This window comes from Neovison vison, chromosome 10 (genome assembly GCF_020171115.1).
Source record: "Neovison vison isolate M4711 chromosome 10, ASM_NN_V1, whole genome shotgun sequence".
NCBI lineage: Eukaryota > Metazoa > Chordata > Mammalia > Carnivora > Mustelidae > Neogale > Neogale vison.
Genome location: NC_058100.1, coordinates 72,054,515 through 72,074,351, shown reverse-complemented (window position 1 = coordinate 72,074,351; position 19,837 = coordinate 72,054,515). Strand labels below are relative to the sequence as shown.

At 57.2% G+C, this 19,837-nt stretch overlaps 1 protein-coding gene across 2 annotated transcripts in view; it reads right to left on the bottom strand.

Annotated features, from left to right (window-relative positions):
* Positions 1–612: 612 nt before the first annotated feature.
* Positions 613–19,837, bottom strand: part of ADORA1 (adenosine A1 receptor) — a 31,194-nt gene continuing 11,969 nt past the window's right edge. For both annotated transcript variants that reach the window (XM_044267640.1, XM_044267641.1), the window contains exon 3: positions 613–2,527. In XM_044267640.1, coding sequence (XP_044123575.1) covers positions 1,888–2,527 — 640 coding nt within the window. In that variant the 3' untranslated portion in view covers positions 613–1,887. The remainder of the gene's footprint in view (positions 2,528–19,837) is intronic.

Genomic DNA, 19,837 nt, shown 5'->3' with positions numbered 1-19,837 from the left:
CGTTTCCATGGTGACGGCTGAGGGCTTTGCTCCCTGGTACCTGCCTAGTCTCCCTCCCCCAGAGGCTGGAGCCCAGGAGCCAGGAGTAGGCCTGGCAGGCCCCAGGCCAGGCTTCCTGGGCACAAGGGGGCCTGGAGGTGCAAAGATTGGAGTGCCCCTGCAGAGCGGTGCATTCTGGGTGAGAACCGCTCAAATAAAAGTGTGTGATGTGTTCCGGAGCATCGTTGTGATGGGGGTGGGGTTGTGTCACAACGAGGGGGGTGGAGTGCATCGTCACCACGAGGAGGTCTCCACATATGACACCAGGAGGAAGGTGCCAGTAGGAGGGGACTCAGGATGTAAAGGGGGTTTCCAGGTTTCCAGACAGGAGATTTTTTAGCATCTGGCTTTCACATTCAGGGTTTGCTATGCCGAGAGCATAGCTATAGGAAGAGACACACTGTTCTCTGGAAACTTCCTTGCTTTGAATGCCTCCATATCTCCCCTCCCGGCCCCCGCCCCGGTTCGGTCTGGTCCGTGCTTCTCCCCCAGGCCACCACTGCTCTCCTCTGCTGAGGTCTTCTGCTGCCCTCAGATGGTGATGGGGGTGGGTATCCAGGGGCATGCTGTCAATCAAGTTTCACAGTCTTTATTAGTCAGGAGGCCCTCCCTGGGAGCCAGGGAACATCCCACCTCCAAGAACGGGCGGGGCCTGGAATCACTCGCAGAACCCGCCCCCTCCCCTGTGGACAAACCCCGCCCTCCAGCTTGGCAGAAGGTGGACACTTCCCTAGATGCTCTAAAGCCTACACCGTGCCACAGAGCCCCAAAGCCCCTGAAAACTGTGCTCAGTGCCAGGGATGCTGGGGACATTTAAATGCCAGCAAGCTCCTTCTGCCTCCCCCTCAGCGGTGTGGTCTCCCCTGGCCTGTTCCAGTCTGGCACAAGTCACTCCAGTACTTTCCCTTGTCCACCCCCTCCCCAGGCAGGCTTAATGCTCCTTCGTGTTGTCATGTCTGGGGCTCTCCTCTCCATCTGGCCCAGAAACAGCAGAGATGGGTGTCACTTAAGAGAGTCCAGGCCATCATCAGGGCCCAGTGGACAGGTAGTTACCTCCCAGGCCCCTTCTTGGGACGTCCGGGGCCCGAGCAAGGGCTCAGTGCTGCCACCTGGTGGCTGTGTGAGACCTGCACTTCAACTCCACATGAGCTCTAAGGGGCTTGGAGCCCCACCCCACTTCAGGGTCCCAGGGCTGGTGGAGAATAAAGCAAAAGTTGGGAATGATTTCTGGACCTGCTCTTTCTGCCTCTCCCAAGTATAAACCTGGGTTCTTCAGGGCAGGGAGAGCAGGCACCCAGGCACCCAGCATGGCTAGGAGCTCAGGGTCCTGGGAGGCGGACACTGAGTCTCCTTGATTCCTGCCTCTCAGTGGCTCTGCCAACTTCTCCCACAGCAAGAAGAGAAGGCAAGACCACGATGTCCAGTTCCTCTCCCTCCCTCCCTCCATCTTGGAGGGGATCCTCTCCTTTCCTTAGGCTTCCCAGGGTTGCCCCACTACCACCAGAGACAAGCAGGCTCCCCCAACTGCCATGGGAACCCCAGCTTGCCCTCCCAGCCCACATGGCCCCTTTGCAGCCTCAGGCTCCCCAGGTCCGTTCCAGCCCAAAGCTCTGGGCTCTCCGCATGATGTTCACACGGCTGGGGAGGCTCAAGCCACTTTCCTCCTCTCCTCAGGTTCCCTGGTTCCTTCCCCACGGACCGCCCTCCCAAACCTCCTCCAGGACCCAAGCTGCAGGGCACCCACACCCCACAGCCCTGCCAGGAAGGCTCAGGAGTGGGACCAGTGGGGAGGTAGGACTGGGCTGATGCCCCCAATGTGGGCAGCCAGGTGGGAGCAGAAGGTGGAGTCTAGTCGTGGGGCCCCTCTTCTGGGGGGTCCTCGTCAATGGGGGGTGAGGGTTGGCAGCGGAAATGGTCATTCCAAATCTTAAGGAAGGTGACCCGGAACTTCTGGATGCGGAAGGCATAGACGATGGGGTTCATGGCTGAGTTGCCGTGAGTGAGGAAGATGGCAATGTAGATGAGGACGCTGGGCTTCCGGCAGGAAGGGCAGAAGAGGGTGATGCAGTTCAGAATGTGCAGAGGCAGCCAGCTGAGGGCGAAGAGGAAGAGGATGAGGGCCAGCGACTTGGCGATCTTCAGCTCCTTCCCGTAGTACTTCTGCGGGTCCCCGGAGGAGGCCGACACCTTCTTGTTGAGCTGTTTGCGGATCAGGTAGAAGACCTCCAGGTAGATGAGGACCATGAGCAGCAGCGGGGGCAGCACCCAGACAAAGAAGTTGAAGTAGACCATGTACTCCATGCTGATGACCTTCTCGAACTCGCACTCGATCACGGGCTCGCCCTCGCTGCCGTTGGCTGCCCAGGCCCGCTGCACCTCCCCCAGCCTGTTCCAGCCGAACAGGGGCGTCAGCCCCACCACGAAGGAGAGAATCCAGCAGCCAGCGATGGCCACCGCCGCCCTCCGGGGAGTCACCACCGTCTTGTACCTGGGGGAGGGGAGGGCAGAGTGTGAGTCCCCCCACTTAGGCTCCGCCAGTCCCCAGGGGTCTCTGAGAGGAGGGCCCCTTCCCAGCCAGGGCCCAGGGAGTGGGGAGCTGCAGGTCTTTGGCTAGAGGTCCAAGACTTCAGGATCTAGGATTTGGCCCGAGCTTGAGACACCCTGGCCATCCCGCCTGCAGCAGATGGGAAACCTGGTTCACATAAAAATCACGAAGAACAAAAAAAATCAAGATAAAAATCATTACGTAAAATAATAGAGGACCTCCTGCAGTAGTATCAATAAGATCACCAGAGTAAAACTCAGTCACATGTGCCTGGCACATCGCTATTGGTCCCCTCATCTTTGCTGCGTGACGGTCCTTGCAAGGTAGGAAAGCCTTGACGGATGACTGAGTGGAGGTTGAAAGTATCACATGATCTGCCCAAGGCCCCATGAAGGCGGCAGCACTTTCCTGAGCCACGCTGATCCAAAACAGCCAGATCATTGGTGAAGCCCTCTTCCACTTAGGCCAAAAAGCCTTCCACAGCTCCCTCCTTCCGGCCCTGCCCCACCAGTGTCCCCATCTCCCCTTCCCAGCTTACCTCCCCTTCCCCTTTCCAATCACAGCACAGTGCTCATCTCCTGAGGGCTTATGCTGCTGCACCAGCTCTGCATCCCCACGCTAATGGGAGAATTATTCTCAGAAAGATACCTAATGCTCACGGAGTTTTGTGGCCCCCCAGGCACTCGCACGCACGCACACGTGGGTCCATTTGCTCAGCAGAGCACCAAACACGAGTGCCTTCTGTGCCGGCACTGCTCCCTGTGCCTGGAGTAAGAACAGATCCCAGCCTCTCTGCACCCCCATTTTGGGTGAAGAGGCGGACGACACAATGTCCTGGGAGCTCTGCACTTTCCTTTAAGCCAGTGCAGCGGGCGGCCAGCATGGTCTTCTGCCCAGACGCTGCCCTGGAGCAAATGCCAGGGGCTGGGGCCTGCCCGGCTCTGTGCCGAGGAGTCAGCTCAGTGCAGTGGCTTGCCCAGTTGTTATTTTCCAGTGCGGCTCCTGGAGGGAGCGCCCCCTGAGCCTGTAAGCCACTACTGAGACCCATGGGGGTGAAGGCAAAGCCTCCCCCCGACTCTGGTTTCTTCTGTCCTGGGCTGCAGGATCAGAGCCTTTCTTTCTCACAGCGATGATGTTACGGCCCCTTTCACCCTGGACACCTGTCCACCCTCCAAAGCCCCCACTGCTCCAGAAAGGCTTTACAGGGATGGGGAGGGGCATGCCTTGGCAGGGGTGGTAGGAGAAACCAGATCCCTATCAAGGAAGCAAGAACTAGAAGGGATCACGGAACCCCTTTACCAATCTCCTCCTCATTCCAGTGGGGAAAGGGGGAACCTAGAGAAGCCCAAGACCTCACTGGGGCCCCTCCTCTGCCTTGTGATCATGGGGTCCTTGTGCCCCCAAAAGCACCAAGGTACTTCAAAAGCACCCAGTTAACGTGTGTGTCTTTCCGTTTTCTTACATGTAATCCTTGCTATCTTGGAAAGGAATCCCATTCCCGCCTCTCCCCGACAGGAAGGCTGGCCTGGTGTGCACGCTGGAAATCAACCTGTAATCTACTCGATCAACTCCCAACGAGACAGCGGACCCCGCTTCAGAGACTAAGGACCAGATGAGAAAACTTACGCGACAAAGTCTGTGAACAACCCACGGATATTCCTGTGCCAGAGCCCCTACCCCTCCAAACCCCCAGTAACACTCACACTTGGAAAACCTCCAGCATCTCTAGATGCTCGGCCAACACGGCCTAACAGCTCTGCAAATATCTGGCTCAGGGCTTGGTAGTGATGGTCTCAAAGTGCCCTCCACACATCCTAGAGTGAAAGCAGCTCTGGGTGAATCTATGGGCCAAGACCGTAGGAGGGGCGATCAGTCTGCCCAGAGACAGGGCTGAGGGACCCTGACACAGCTGCCATGGGGGGCGGGGACAGGTCTCCAAGTGAGCCTCAGCAGCTAATCAGGCTGCAGCTGCAGAAGTGGAGGCCAGGCCCCTGCCCTGCCCCCCATCCTGGCCCATCGCATGTATGATTTACATCACGTTTATTGTTCACAAAGCCCTTTACGTTCATGCCTCAGGTCATCCCTGTAACCACCCTGTGATGCAGCACCTAACGGGATTACCACCTCACAGATTAGGAACCCCAGGCCCAGAAATGGCCCCAAATGACCCAGGTCTCCTGACTCCAAGACCAGCCTCTCCCAAGCACCAGGTTCATCGTGAGTCACTTAAATCTGGGATGGTTGGCAGATTGGGAATGTCCCTTTCCTAAGAGCTTTAAAATGGGAACATCCAGACCCTGTTCAAAGCGGGTGTGCTCAGAGATGGGGGAAGGGGGTGGACAAGGTGACCCCGTGCTGCCGTGCAGCCCGAGGACTGGGGGTGGGGGGAGGCTGCCCAGGACCCACATCTGAGCGGCAATGACCCACTGAGAGAAGACGTGGTCTTGACACTGACCCAGGTGCGAGGGAGGGAGGAGGCAGCATCTCACTGGGGAGGCCCCCACTGACCTCTTCCTGTCGCCCTTCCTGACAGCCTAGAGCCCCAAGGTTAAAGCTTTCCTGGGGCTCCTCCAGGGCCGGGTCCCAGCAGGCCTGCAGCTTAGGGTATCAGTTCTCATCTGTTTTTCTTGCTATTTTCTCCATGGTGGGAAAGGGCTGGACCCAGGACCTCGGCTGAGGTGGGGCAGGCTCCCACAGGAAGGGCTGCGCCCCAGGGCCAGGGAGAAACTCACCTCTCCCCACATGTGGGAAAGAGAAGCAGAGGCTGCAAGTCCAGCGGGGGTGGGGGGGCATGTTGAATGCGTCTCCAAGGCTTGGGCTCTCCCTCCCAAGCTGGGGTCTGAGGCCTCACCACCCCCAGGGCTATGCTGGGAACGAGCCAGAGAGATGGCTGTCCTCAGAAGGGCGCAGTCTCTGGCAGACACAGGTGGGGAAGCAACAGAATGGGGACGCTGAAACACCAGGGGGCCTTGTCCACGGGCAAGCAGGGCGGGCCGCTCCTCACGGAACCAGCCCCATCGTCTCCCTCACAGTGCTTGGAACCCACCACAGGTGAGACGATCCTTCGGGTTGAGAAATGCCCCCCCACCCCGTGTGTTATTTCTGAAAGCCAAGACAGTACTCACTCCAGAGCGTGAGTTTATCGCCCTCACGGTCCTGACGTGGTGATAACATGCAGACCGAGTACCTGGACGGCGGGAGGGAGGGAGAGGGAGAGCTTCAGGAAAGAGATGGAAGGCAGTTCCTGGCCTGGCTGAGGGGGGAAGTTTCTCCCGTCACAGATGCTGCCCGAGTTAAGTGTGGTTCAGGGGTGGGCACGGTGGGGGCCTACCAAGCCCACACTCAACAGGGCAGGGGAGGGGACAGCTTTGCCTCACCCCTGCTCTCTGGCAGGGCTGCCACACAGAACAGGGAGGTTCTGAAGGCTAACATGGCAGGAAGGGCCTTGAAAAATAACAACTAACTGGGGTGCCTAGGGGGCTCAGTCAGTTGATTGTCTGACTCTTGGTTTTGACTCAGGTCATGATCTCAGGGTTGTGAGATCGAGACCCCGGGCAGGCTTTGTGCTCAGGAGGGAATCTGCTTGAGATTCTGTCTCTCCCTCTCCCCCTCCCCCGCACTCACGTGTCTGCTCCCTCTCTCAAATAAACAAATCTTTAAACAGAAAGAAAAATAACAGCTAACTGATCAGTAATAATGACAACAATAATGCTAACCAGAGCTAATATTTACTAATACTTTCCATGAGCCTGGCACTGACTAAAGGTAGTAAAGGTAGCCCCGTGAGTTAGGTATTATTATAATTATTATTTTCATTTTCTAATTATAGTAATTAAGACTCAGATTATGAGACCTGCCCAAGGTCCCTTAGCCACAAAGAGGTAGAAACAGAATTGCTAAGGTTCAGATCTGTCCAAGTCCAAAGCCCAGGCTGGACCGGGCTCAGGCAGTCCAATGGGATGGGGCGGAGGGGTTTGGAGGGTGTGGCCTCAGAGCAGCGGGGAGCCATGGCGAGCTCCCTGGACTGACCAGTTCTGAAGATGCCATCAGACCTGCCTGGAAGCCTCCCTCCTCCCTCAGGTCTGACCTCTTCACAGACCCTGGACTGCTCTGCTGATGGGCTGCCTGTTTAGTGGTGGGGGCAGGGGGTGGTGTTGGGGAAACGAAGCAAATACAGTACCTCCCTTTGACTCATTAAACAGATATTCCTTGAACACCTTTAGGTTCCAGGTACCAACTGGTAAAGGTAGGGTTCAAAAATGAAGAGAACAGGCTCTCATGAAAGTAACTTTCCAGGGGCAGGGGAACAAGAACTAGAGGTATCCACAAATAAAAGATGATTTCAGAGAGTGAAATCAATAGGACTCCTGGAGAGTGTGAGTAGCGGGCAGCTGAGGGGCCTCTCCCGGCAGGATGTGCTGAGCTGATCGCTAAATGATCACCAAGAACCACCCAGGCAAAGATCGTGGTGGGGTGGTGGGGGGCGGGGTGGTCAGAACCTTCCGCACAGAAGATACAGCAGGTGAAGGCGCTGAGGCTGGACGGCAAGGAGAGAGCCGCTGGGGAGGCCGGTGAGGACAAGGGTCGGGTGGGTCAGTCCCAGCTGTGGTCAGGGACAGCCACCGAGGGCGGGGAGGGCCACAGTCAAGGTTCAGGGCTACATTCTAAGTGCAAGGAAGCCCCTGCAAGCCATGGGGTAATATCCTCCAATTTCTGTTTATAGAAGCTGAGTCAGACGCCCTGTGGAGAACGTGTTGCAGCTGGGAAAGAAGACAACCAATCACACGTAGGCTACTTTAGCCATCCAGGCGAGACAGGAGGTGGTGCCCTCTAGCTGGCACGGCGGCCGGGGCGCAGTGGACGGCTTTGAGATGCACTTGGGAACGGACCCAACAGGATCTGCTGCCCAGTCTGGCTGTCCGGCTGACGTTAGGAATCAAGATGGTGCTCAGGTTTTGCTCCTGGCCACCAAGTAGAGAGAGATCCCATTTCCTGAGTCTCCCGGACCCCTGTCTCCACAAGGGGCTCCTCCCCTTAGTCTGAGCCCCAACCCACTCAACCACGAGGTCCACACCACACTGCAGGACCCACGTTTGTGTCCCCCTGGGGGCCTTCGCCCTTCCTGCCCCTCTCACCTCATTCAGATCCCAGCTCAGATGTCGCCTGCTCAGAGAAGCTTCCCCGACTGGCCTGCGGCGAAGACCGCCCCACCACGCTGTACCTCTCGCCGTGTTTAACGGTCTTGAGAGAGCCGATCACTTCCTGTCTCTCTCTCTCATTCTCCATATATAGGTTTGCACTGATCATCTGTTGCTCTCCAGCAGACTACCAGGTCCCTTTAGGACAGGGCCTCTATTTTGCTGGTTCACCCCTGCAACCCCAGTGCCGAGAACACTGCAACTCTCTTTCTGCCGAAAAAACAAACACGTACGTGTCACGGGGGCAGGGGAGTCCTTACACCCACTTGCACAACCGCTTATGATCTATTCAATGAGAAATAGAATTCCGTGATAAGTAAACATGATTTATTCCGTCATTTGCGATTGATTGAGGATCTAGCCCGTGAGCACCTCTCGGGAACCAGAAGTGAAGAGGAACGCGTCGCAGCTCAGTTAGAGAAGGCCAGAGGAGGAAGGCTCAGTCGTCACCCTGGAAGCCATCACAGTGCCCTGGGTGAGAAGAAAAGATCCCTGGGTCTCTCCCCACCGCGCTGGGAGCTGTGGGGAGCCCACTGTTGACCTGGGAAACCACTGGAGCCCTACACACGTCCTGCGACATAGGCCGCTCTGACGAGGGCCTCTGATGAGAAGCATGAGCCGGCGCCAGCCAGCACCCCCACGGCAGCCCAGGCCCAGCACTGCCCGGCACACTGTGGGACCAACAGAGGTGCCCCTGGCCAGAACCAGCTTCCCCGGAGTCTTTCAGCCTATGGTCCGGAGAAGCCGTGTCTCCAACTCAAGCTAAGTCCTCATGGGACCCATGAGTGTGCCCAGGCCCCGGGGTTCCTGTGCCCCACACATAGGGCCCTTTCACAGTTAGGATCATGTCCAGTCAGAGACCCTGGCTGAGTGCCGAGGGCTGGCCTCTCCCTGGCCCAGCCTCAAAGAGGGGCTCTTTCCTGGACACCACTGGTGACTGACTTTCAGGCTGACCCTGAGAATATGAACAAAAAGCCTCCTACGAACAGGAAAAGCTCTGAATGTCATCAGGTGATAAGCAGACCCTGAGACTTAGGCAAGAAAGAAACAGTTGACAGAGAAAAGAGAAGGGCAAGACAGAGAGGCCCTACAGAACTCTGTCTGGTGGACAGAAAACAGTCACACAGAGAAAGGTGCTCAGAGCAGCTGCTCTGCCACTGCTTGAACAAGGCTGGAGCATACTGGTCCTGAAGCCGGCTCTCCTCAGCCTACTCTCCTCGCCCTGCCCTGCTCTGGATCAGCCAGGCTGAGCCTCACAGGCTGCATCTCCAGAGCTGCTGTATCAGCAGGGCCACAGGAGGCACTGGGGCATGGAGGGAGAAGAGGAAAACCAGGATATTTCCACCCCTCTCTCTGCGCCTCGGGCAGCTGTTACATCTTCTCCTTAGCCTTACCTCCCAGCCAGCAGGCGCAACTCGGTTCCAGCTCTTCCCTTTGTCCTGCAGCCCAGGGATAACTTCCCCTTGTTGCTAATCTCTGGTTTCCCTCACTATCCCCACGGGCTTCTGGGACACTTCATCAACCGCATAACCAATTCCTCCAGTGTAAGCACCTCAGGGACCCCTGAGCTCCAGGTTGGACCCTAGCGGCTCAGGAGTGAAGCCAGAGCAGGAAGAGGCAAGTGTAGTCATCACGAAAGACTCCCTGCCAGGGACAGCAGAGAATAGACCAGACTCTTAACAAATCCACGTGGACTCAGAAGGGAGAGAGAGAGAGAAGCCACATGGTCAGTTTGGAAAAGGGTAGACACGGCTCTGTTGGATGACACGGGGGACGAAGTGTCCTGTCGACTGCCGAGGCCAGGGCTGGGTCGTCAGGCCCCGCTGGCCCTGTTCCCCAGGCATGTAGCCAGAGCCCTGGCCGAGGGCTGGAGTGGGGAGAAGGGAGCGGGATGCGGGGAGCATGTTTCTGTACCCCAACAGTTTGGAGGATCAGGAACTGAATTCTCTGTCTCTCCTTCCCTTGTCCTCTGCCCTCCGTGTCTGAGAAGAAGCAATGCTACAGAGCTCTGGTTCCCTCCCTCCTGCCTCCCTTTTCATTAAGGATCTGGGCCACTTGCAACGGGAAACCTGGATTTCCAGACCAGAGAAGTAAGGCTTTCAGACTATTAAACTACTTCCTGCAGAGAAATTCTTCCTCCCCAAGGAGAACAGGAAACGAGATACAATCAGCGGTGCTGGGCGCACTCCAGGGGCCAAAGATTTACTAGTAATGTTGCCCAGGGGAGTCTGGATCAGGGGCCGGAAAGGGGGGTTGGGGGGGTGGCAGGAGGTCCTGATCGTCCTGCTTATTGGGGTCTTGCCCCCCTCAGACCCTGCAGCATTGGCTACCACCCCTGTCAGTGTCTCCCATCCCCAGGAGGGCAATCAGTCCAACACCTCCAGGGCCGGCCTAAGATCTGCCTAGAGGAGAAGACGACACTCGGGGCTTCTGGAAAGACCTGGGTAAACTGGTTAGGTGATTAGTGTAAGCAGGCCTTGGAAATCGCTCCTGGTCTCTTGCTGGGGACAGATGAACTCCACAGCCTAGTGAGAAGACCGTAGAGGGCACGTATGTGACTCTGGGACCAACCCCCTCCCCTCCCTGCTGGGAGGGAGAACCTCTTCTCGGATCTGGCAGTGAGCAGAAGAAACCGAGCTCCTGCCCTCAAGGAAGGTTCTGTCCGACAGGGGGACACAGCGCCTGCCCAAAGGGAGCAGCCAGTCTGAGCAGAGAGCGGCTGAAACAAGGCCAAGGTTGCCGGCGGGACCCCCAGACTCACGGCCACAGGGAGCCCAGCATGACCGTCCCCTCCCCCCCACAGGTGCTCTGCTCTCTGGGCTCGTTCTTTCATCCTTACAAGGAGACCTTTGGATGTGCTCAGAGCTCCGAAGGAGGCTCCCGGGTGGAGGCGGTGTGTAGGGAGCGGGTCCTCAGATTTGGGGGAGCTACATCTTCCAACTACATCTGCTGCCATCCCCAGTTCTTTCCACCGTCCCCAGTGAATCAGGATGTCCCTTCCTCCTCCACCCTGCCTCCCCCCACACTGGGAAGCGGCTCTCTGACAAGGCCAGGTGGAGCCCCACATCCCAGTGACAGGGGGGGTCCTTGAGGAGGGTGTCTGACCTGATCAGCAAACTGGGGGAAACGGGCCCAGACTTCAGCATTCCAAGCCATTTCCTGCCCTGAGACTTGATTTTCTCCAACTCTCAGGTAAGGCCAAGGTGGCAGAGACCAAGGCCCAATGGCCCCACCTGCCGCTGGTGACTCATCCGGGGGGTGGGACGGAAAAACCCGTCCTGTCTGCGTGCGGGTTTAATGACCTGTGAGTGGCTGGTGCAGTGAGGCCTCACGGTGAGGACCACGGCAGGAAAAGGGCCAAATTCCTTTTCCAGTGAGGCAGAAAGACCTGCCTCTGGGGAGAGGGAGCTGACTGGGTCATTCCCACAGTGCCCTGTGGCCTCTGCAGACAGTGGTCACTTCTAAGAGGAGGCCGAGGATCCGCCGGTCCCCCTGGCCCATCAGCAGGGCTGGTGTGGGAGGTCCTGGGAATGTGAGCACCTTGCTGGGCCCACGAGCACAGAGGGGCCCCTGCTGCCTGTTGAGGGGTGTCTGTGGGCAGGGGAGCAACACCAGGTCCCCCCAAAACAGGAGAGTTCCCCCCCTGGAGCACCTCCTCCAAGGTGGAGTGGGTCAGGAGACCCAGGTTCTGGTCCGGGCCCCACTGGGAGTGAGCAGGTCTGGAGGAGACCCCTCCCTTGTGGGGCATCTGTGTCCGCATCGAGATGATGTGAGACTAAACCAGATGTCTCCCAAGCTCTGCTGGTTGTGTCCCCCTCTTCTGGAATGATCATCCTATACGGAGAGCTGAGCTTGGCGCAAACAGAAAGGAGGGGAGAGCCCTGCGGCCCAAACTCCTTTCCCAGTTTGGGAAGGAGGGGCCCCGGGGGCTGTGGCTGTGAGGCACCCACAAGTCCCCAGAAGAGAGTCCCTCCCCTGAGGCGTGTTGGGGAGTCAGATTGGACTTCTCGCTGCAGGTCCACCAGGTGACAGCTCATGGTCTTGAGCGAGTCACCACCCCTGCAGCCTCAGTTCTGTCCCCAGCACAAGCCTGGAGATGTGCTTGGCAGGTTCACTGTGACCACGGAGCTGGTGTGCCAGCTCGCTGGGGCCCTGGGTACATAATAGCAACTGGTGCCCAACCTTATCGGCTCGCCACCCCGACGACATCCCTGATTCCACTGGAAAATGCAGTCAGCTCCAAAAGAGATACAAAACAATTTGCAGGGGTGCGGATTGAAAAAAAAAAAAAGTGACTTGTTTCCTTTTGAAGGACTGGTCACACGGCTTTAGTTTCTAATTTCCAGCCAGCTCTCCCACCTAACCCAGCCTTGGTCCAGATTGAGTCTGTGTTCCTGAGCTGTCTGGGGTGGGGGGGTGGGAGCTCGCTCAGCCCAGCCCTGAACCCCACACAGGGCCCCGGAGAAGGCATGCTCCCTGGCGGAGCCCAGCAAAGCTCTCTCGGGGCAGTGGCCGGTGTGAGGCTGGAGACAAGGGCAAGCTGACTCAGGGGGAGCCCCTGCCCTTTCTCCTTCCTCCCTTCTATCTCCTGGCCTGTCAGATACCACGGGATATTTAGCTTCGGCCTGAAAGCCTACGTGGGCCAGGGACCATAATATCACACTGCAGCAGGGAGACCCCACACAGACTGCAGTAGCCCAGCTGGGACCCAGGAGGCAGGCCTTCTGCGCAGGCGCCCAGCCTGGAGGGACGGGCAGTGGCCCTTCCAGACCTTCCCTGGCCTAGGACACAGGGATTCTCCCCCTGGGAGGGGGAGGAGGGCAACCATTCTCAGGGGTCATGGGTACTTTCTCTGTGTTTGTTACCTGGGCCTTTGGGCCTTCCTAAAAATCGTACCTTCTCTTCTAGAAAAGATGTGACAGATGGTAGGATGTATGAGGACAGAGGGAATTCTCCACCTTGGAAATCTTTCCGAAGAGTCCACTCCCACCATCAGGCCTCCACTCCAGAGCATCTCCTCATCTGTCAGGAAATCCTTCCTGGGTCTAACTTCAGTCGCTCCTGCTGCCTCACAACCCAAGGTGGTACTTAGCTCTTCAGGCCTGGAAGAAGTTGCATGTTCTCTCAGGTCCTGGCCCTTCTTCCCCCCGACGCCCAGGTCAGTGGAGTTTGGAGCCCAAACCCACTAACAATAACAGCAGTCAGAACGCCAGCACTTCCCAGCGGTGGTTCCCAGGAGTCTCCTGCTGTTGTGTTTGCCTCGTGTCTCACGGCACGCATGCACATTCGCCCAGCCCTACAAGGCCAAGTCAGGGCCAGGCCCAGCCCAGGCTCCAGTCCAGCGTACAGGAGCCCTGGTCCTGCACTCCCCTGAGCACCCTCCTCCGTGCATCGGCTCTGATTGCCCCCTCTATTCTGCCCCAGCCACAGAAATGAGCAGGGGGTTGGCAGTGGGGGCCTGATGCCGTGGAAGTCTCGCCCAGTGGCAGGGGTGTGTGTGTGTGTGTGTGTGTGTGTGTGTGTTGCAAGGGAGGGCCTAGATTCCCATCCCCAGGATGGCAGGTGGCAGGAGGAAGGATGTTGGATCTGCTGGGTCACGGCTGGAGGCTGATGCTCTCCTCCTCCCCACGTGGGACGACAAATTGCTTTCTTTGCTTTCGTCTCAAGCACGAAACTGCCAGTACCCCGAGAGCAGGACACAGGTTTGGTTCAGTGCTGTAGTCCTAGCAGCGGCCACAGTGCCCGGCACACAGTAGGTGCCCCATAATAATTGCAGAATGAAAATGGATTCACATACAATGCTCAGTTAAAACCAGAGGAGGCAGAAAAAGAAGGGCAGGAGGAAGGAATAAGGAACAAATCCAATGAATAGAGAACAGTTACAGGCATGGTAGGTACTGATCTGATGCTATCAATTATCACTTTAAGTGTGGATAAAGTCAAAGGGAGAGTCAGAGGTCTGCTGAGTCTCCCCGCTCCTCTTCACACCATCCCTCCAGGCAGGTACAGGAGCTTGCTCCCAGCGCACACGGATCGGGCACCTTCCATAGGACCTACAGGACCCTCAGGTCCTTCTTCCATCCCCAACCCCTGGTACATTTAAGCCATGTAATAAGGTAGTTCTAGCAAGAGTCTAACCACACTTCCTCCTGCTACAAGACCAGCCCTTCTCCTCACTGCCAGCCCTGGGCGGAGGTGGCGAACAGCGTGTTCTCTTGCTCTGCAGGGAGCTGGCCTGCACCCCTGTCGGCTGCACTGCACCGGGAGAACAGAGCAGGCTGAGTCGTTGGCAGCGTCCCATGCAGGGGTCTGGCGAGGCAGCTGCTCTGAGGGCTGATCGATAAACTCATTTTCAGTCCCTCCCACTTCTGCAAAACCCTCTAAATCACTCACATCTGCCACGACCCTGGATGGGGGAATCTCACATTATGATACGTGTGGGGGAGGAGGAGGCTTATTAAATCATAGCCTTTTTTTTTTTTTTTTTTTCCCATCTACCATTCACGAAAAAAACTTCAAAGTGCCGTGCTGGGAGCTGGAAAAAGAAAATGCAGAGAGCTGGCGGTAATGGGCCTTGGGGACTCAGCCAGCCAAGAAGCAGGCAGGACTGGCACCACAGCCCGGGGTTGAGGGAGGCGGGGCTGGAGCTGCCCTGAAGTGGCTTCCCTGCTACCAACACTGACCATCTGGGCAGTCTGGAAGGTCCTCCTTCAGGGCCCCCAACACTGAAATCTTGCAGAGGCCTGACCACCCCCACCTCTCCCTCCCCAAACCTCCACGCTGGTCCCCACGTCTCCAACGGAGTCACCCTGGTTGGCCAGGGAGCAAGAAGCTCCGGGCAACACAGCGCTAGCAGGCACTTGACAGGCAGAGGAGGGTCTGGCCTCTGGTCAGGTTCAAACCCGCCGCATTAGCAGATGGACCCACCCCGCAGCGTGGAATTTCCTTCCCGCATCTGTAAAATGGAGCTGAGATCTTTCCAGCCCAGCCCCCACTGTGCCCCTTGTCACCATCTGACACTGAGGTTTGTGCACGGTCTCTCCTTCCTTTCCCTCAGTCATCCCAGGAGACGGAGTGATCGCCCAAGGTCAGGTTGGCTGCCTCCAAAGGTGGTGTTTTGTGTTTCACACATTGATGTTCCAGAGGACTGTGAGGGAGGTGAGGACAGGGACTAACATCTCTCACTCCTTAGTGTCCCATATTGTCTGAGCTCCTCGGACTAGAATATGCGTGAGGGGCAGGACCCAGGGGCACGTAGCACAATATCTGGCGCAAAAGTAGCCTTCCTCGCCTTTGTATGGGGGAGGAGGCGGACTCAGGAGGCCACAGAAAGGAAAGGCATCGTCTTGGATCCTACAGGAAAGAGGAACCGAGACCCCTGCCAGGTCCCTTGCAAATCCACTTGGGTGACCTATTTCTCTTAATGGATGGCTACCTCCACTGTGCAGGGAGAGAAAAGGCCAGAAGCCAGCACTGGAGGAGAAGGAGGGGAGAGAAGCTCCCCATCTTGGCAAGGTGGTAATGACATAGCCCTGCACGGCTTGCAAAGTGCTTCCCAGCCAGCGATCCAACTTGTTGCAAACATCAGCTTGCCAGGTAAACAAAGAGCAGATTGTTGCCAATTTGCAGATTGGAAAACTAAGGCCCAGCAAGATTTGGTGAGTGCCCAACGCCACTTGGGGTCTGAGCTGAGCCTGAAGCCAGTGACTCTGGCTCTTTACAGGATGCCCTCTACCTATGGGTGGCAGAGAAGGTCCTTCCGAGCCCCTCACTGCGCCCCACCAAGGGCCCGCCGGGCTGCCTCTCTAGCCCACCTCCACCACTCTCACCTCCGTGGACTGTGTGGGATCGTTTCTGCTGCCATGGTGCTGGCAACACCTCCGGATTTAGCTTCCCTGCCCTTGTGATTGAAGCAGCCACGCAAATGAGCACACGCAGGCCCGGGGGCTTGCGAGGAAACAGGCGGCGCCGAGAGGAAACCAGGCAGCAGGCCAGGCCTGTGCCCACTGGCAGTACCTGCCCTAGAAGCCTTGGCCATCGTAGCTCAGCCTGGGCTGATTTCTCTCACCATCTGCGGAACCTTGCGTTCTGTGCCCATCTCAGCCTCGAAGCCCCCTGAGGACGGTCAGGGCTGGTCTGGAAATCCCCAAAGCTGGTCAGGGTCCCCGGTCTGGAAATCCCCGAGGACAGTGGCAGTGGCAAGTGGGGTATCAGCAATGACATCCGCTTTTGCTATTTATGAGCTGGGCAACCATCTTCAAGTGACTTTACCTCCCCAGCACCTTATTCATGTGTAAAATGATGCTGATCTCAGCCTTGCAGAAAATTACATGTGCTGCCAAAGAAGGTTCTGGGTGATGCTCTGGACACTGAGGAGATAGTCCACACCCCAACACCCCTTCCAGGGAACCCTCCAGGATCTAGCCGGAGTACAGGGGAGGAGACTGGAGCAGGAAGGGAGGTGCCCAAGGCTCTGGATCCAGAACGGGATGGGACACAACCTTACCTGCCTGTAGGGCTTCCGGCACCTCCCAGCCCTGCCACCCAGCCACTTCCCCAAGACCCAGCTCACCAACGCCAGACCTCAGCATGCACGCAGAGGACGCCCTTAAGCCCCACAGGCAGATAATGTCAGCTGCCCACCCCAACTACACCGTGGACGAAGAAACACACACACACACACACACACCATTATCCATCCATCTCCCTCCCTCCCACCGAAAAGCAGGAAAGGGAAGAACGATCCCCATGATCCTGCAGGGAGATGCTGGGCTTAATCGTCCCTTTTCATGTCTAACAACAGACAACCTTGTGCACTGGTTACTGTTCCATTTTCATTCGTAGCGACTGAGGCTCAGAGTTTGGCTAAGGTCAGATTACGGAAGTAGCAGAGGCCAGACTGGGAGACCAGTACGGCCAGCTTGGCGGGGAAGTGGGGGGCCGTGAGCTCTCTACCAGTGGACATGCAGGTCCCGTGGGGTGAGGAGAAGTTGTTTGTCCCAGTGCCAGACCAGGCCCCGAGATCTGGCCTGCTGGTTCCCAGCCGCCAGCCTCCCTCTGTACTGGCCAGATGGGGAAATCACGTCTCCCCCAGCCTCCCCTGGTTTGGGAGAAGGCTCCCTGGCCTGGATTCTCCTCACAGGTGTTTTGCTGGAACATTTTTTTTTTCTTCAAGGCTTGCCTGCGGACTGAGCTCTGGCGCGGGCCACATTCCAACAGGAAGAGTGGGGCGCAGAGAAGGCCCTTCCTTGCCTACATGATTCCAGCAGCGGAAGCAGACACCCTCTCCTGTGCAGGTAACCGCCCCACCCCCACCCCGGGGAACTCTCGAGCACGAACAGTAGCCGCCCCCCACCCCGCCCCGGGGACTGCCCCTTCACTGAGGCATGAAAGCCCCGCACCAGCCTGCAGACACAAGTCACTGTCAAGTCCTTCCCCGCCAACCTCAAGGCACACCTCCCCACCTCGGTGGCCCCAGGGAGTCTTGATGGGATGCAGCCTCCATTCTGCCACCCTCATGCTCCTGCCCGGGGAGCGGGCTGGAGCCGGGAGCTGTCGACAGCTCCAGCAGGTGGTAGACAGCACGGCCTGGCATCCCAGAGGGAAGAACTTTCTCTTTAAACATCAGCTCCCAAGGCAAACTTGGCTCCCCTGCCAGGCGTGTGGCAGCACCCACTTCCTGACCCTCCCCGCTTCCTCGTGGCAGCTCCATCTGGCCCTTGGGTCTCTGCTCCCCTCACGCACCTGCAGCCCCGCAGAACACATCGGCTCCTTCTGCTACCTCCGTGCCAGGCCGCCAGGCCACCCCTCGGGCAGCAGTTGGAACTACAGGCCAGAGAGCAGACTTAGGCTGGGGCTGAGGGTCACAGCAACTCCTCCCTCCCCCACATACTCCCCAGGACCAACGGATCCCCAAACAGTGAAGCCGGTCTCCTGTCCCATTCCAAGAACAAGAACACTGCCTCCCAGAGAACTCCTTGCAGTTGGGACTGGAATTAGGCCCATTTTATAGATGGGAAAACTGAGACCCAAAGAGGGACGTGATTTGCCCCAAATCACCCAGAATAAATGTTGGAGTCCAGGCTCAAATACAGATCTTTTCACTCATGCATTCGGATGTTAACTCAGCAGTTCTGGTTCTACTTAGCCGTTATGTGCCTGAACTCACATTGTCCAACCTTGCTGAACCTCAGCTTCTCAGAAACTGCGGACATTAGGGTTATATTATACTACTCACAGCAAACACTGTTAGCACCTCTTCATAAAATTGTGCATAGACTTCAATAAGAGAGCCCAGTCCCTCTCCCTCCGCACCTGCCTCTCACGCACACTCTAAATTAAGGGAGTCCATATAAAGCATTTAGCACAAGGCCTAGCACATATTAGGTGCTCAAGAATCACTTGCTACTATTACCATTCATTCACTGATTCACTGCACCGGTCGTCGGATATCAAAAATGGGAAGAAAGCACACTGGGCACTACGGAGACAGGGAGGCTTGGCTCCCCCCTCCCAACCCACAATCACACACACACACATAAACTGCTCACGGGCAAGTGAGGGAGATTACCTCCACGCAATTTGACAAGGGCTGTGTTTGAAGCCCTTGAGGAACTGTGGGAACATGAAGGCAGATCAAAGAAGGCTTCCTGGAGGAGGTCTCATCTGAGCTGAGCATTAAAGAAGAAGTAGACAAGAGAAGAGAAGAGAAGAAAATAGCTTTCTGGGGTGTGTGTGTGTGTTTAAGTCGTGGTCTTACATCTTAAACCCCCTTTGTTTAGCCTTCTTCTCCACTCCGAGGATGCACAGGGTAAGAAGTGACTGGCCTCAAGACAGGGAAAGTGGGTTTTGAGCCCAGGTACAAGGCGGTGTGGGGCTGAGCATCCTAGCTGGGGGAGTGACCTTGGCTTTGTGTGCCTGGGTGCAGGCCAGGCCAGCTCAGGCCTCTTGCTACGTGGCAGCTGGTAAACCATGTCTCACCACACGAAAGCTGAGCAGACTGTGGGTCTGGGCCCTTGAGGACGGGATCTGTGTGGTCAGAAAACACTTGTTGACTTGAACCCATAACCTGCGTTCTTATGTCAAGGAGGATTCATGGTGGGGGACGGGGCATGAGGACTGGGGTTTGGGGGAGCCACAAACACTATAAGAGACCAGCTGTGCTGGGACACTTGTCTGGGCCTCAGAGAGGGAGAGCTGGGTGGGGTTTGGGGAGAGACCCTCCAGGATATTATTTTTTTATTTACAAAAAGAAAAAGAAAATATGTAACCCTTTACATATACATACACACACTCACTCACAAGCACACACCCAGATGTGCACGTGTGAATGCACGCACACACCCCGCTAAGAGCCTCCCCAGCCCTTGCTGGCTCACTCCCAGACTGTAAGCCTCCCCCCGCCCCCCTGGGACCTGACACAGCCGCTCTGAATGGGTCTGTGTCTCTTCCCAGCCCTCTCTGGGCCACTGTCATGAAGGCAGCCCTGGGAGCCCAGGACGTGGGGGGTTGGGAGCTGTGTTTACCCCTAGGTAGGTGTGTCTGCTGGGCACTGTGAGTCCCCAAACACTCTGAATGCTCCCCGCCCCCGCAGAGAGCAGTTACGGGGCCACCGCCCCCCCAGGGGAGCCCTTGCTTCAGCTCCATCCGATGGATGGATGCCAGGCCCCTCGGGAGGACAAGGAAGGCTCAGGAGAGGCTGCTCACACCCTCCCTCATAGAAACAGAAGCATGGGGACCAGAGGGAGCCAGGCGGGGTCCAGACACCAGGATTCTCCCTGCAACATGCCAGGGAAGCTCGGGTGAGACCTTTCATCCCTCTGCCCCCCCGCCCCCCCCCAACCGTCTGATCTCTCGGGAATGTTTTCATGAAATAACCCTTCACGCTCCACTACCTGCCTCTGCCCTCTGTGGATGAACATGAAAGATCCGAATGACTTCTTCCAAGCCGGCCACTCCATCTGGCCCACAGAGGCCTCCTCCCTCCGTGCCAGCGAGCATTCCCTCGTTCCTTCCCAGGACAGACACTGACTCAGCCGCCTCCCAGGAGGCAGGG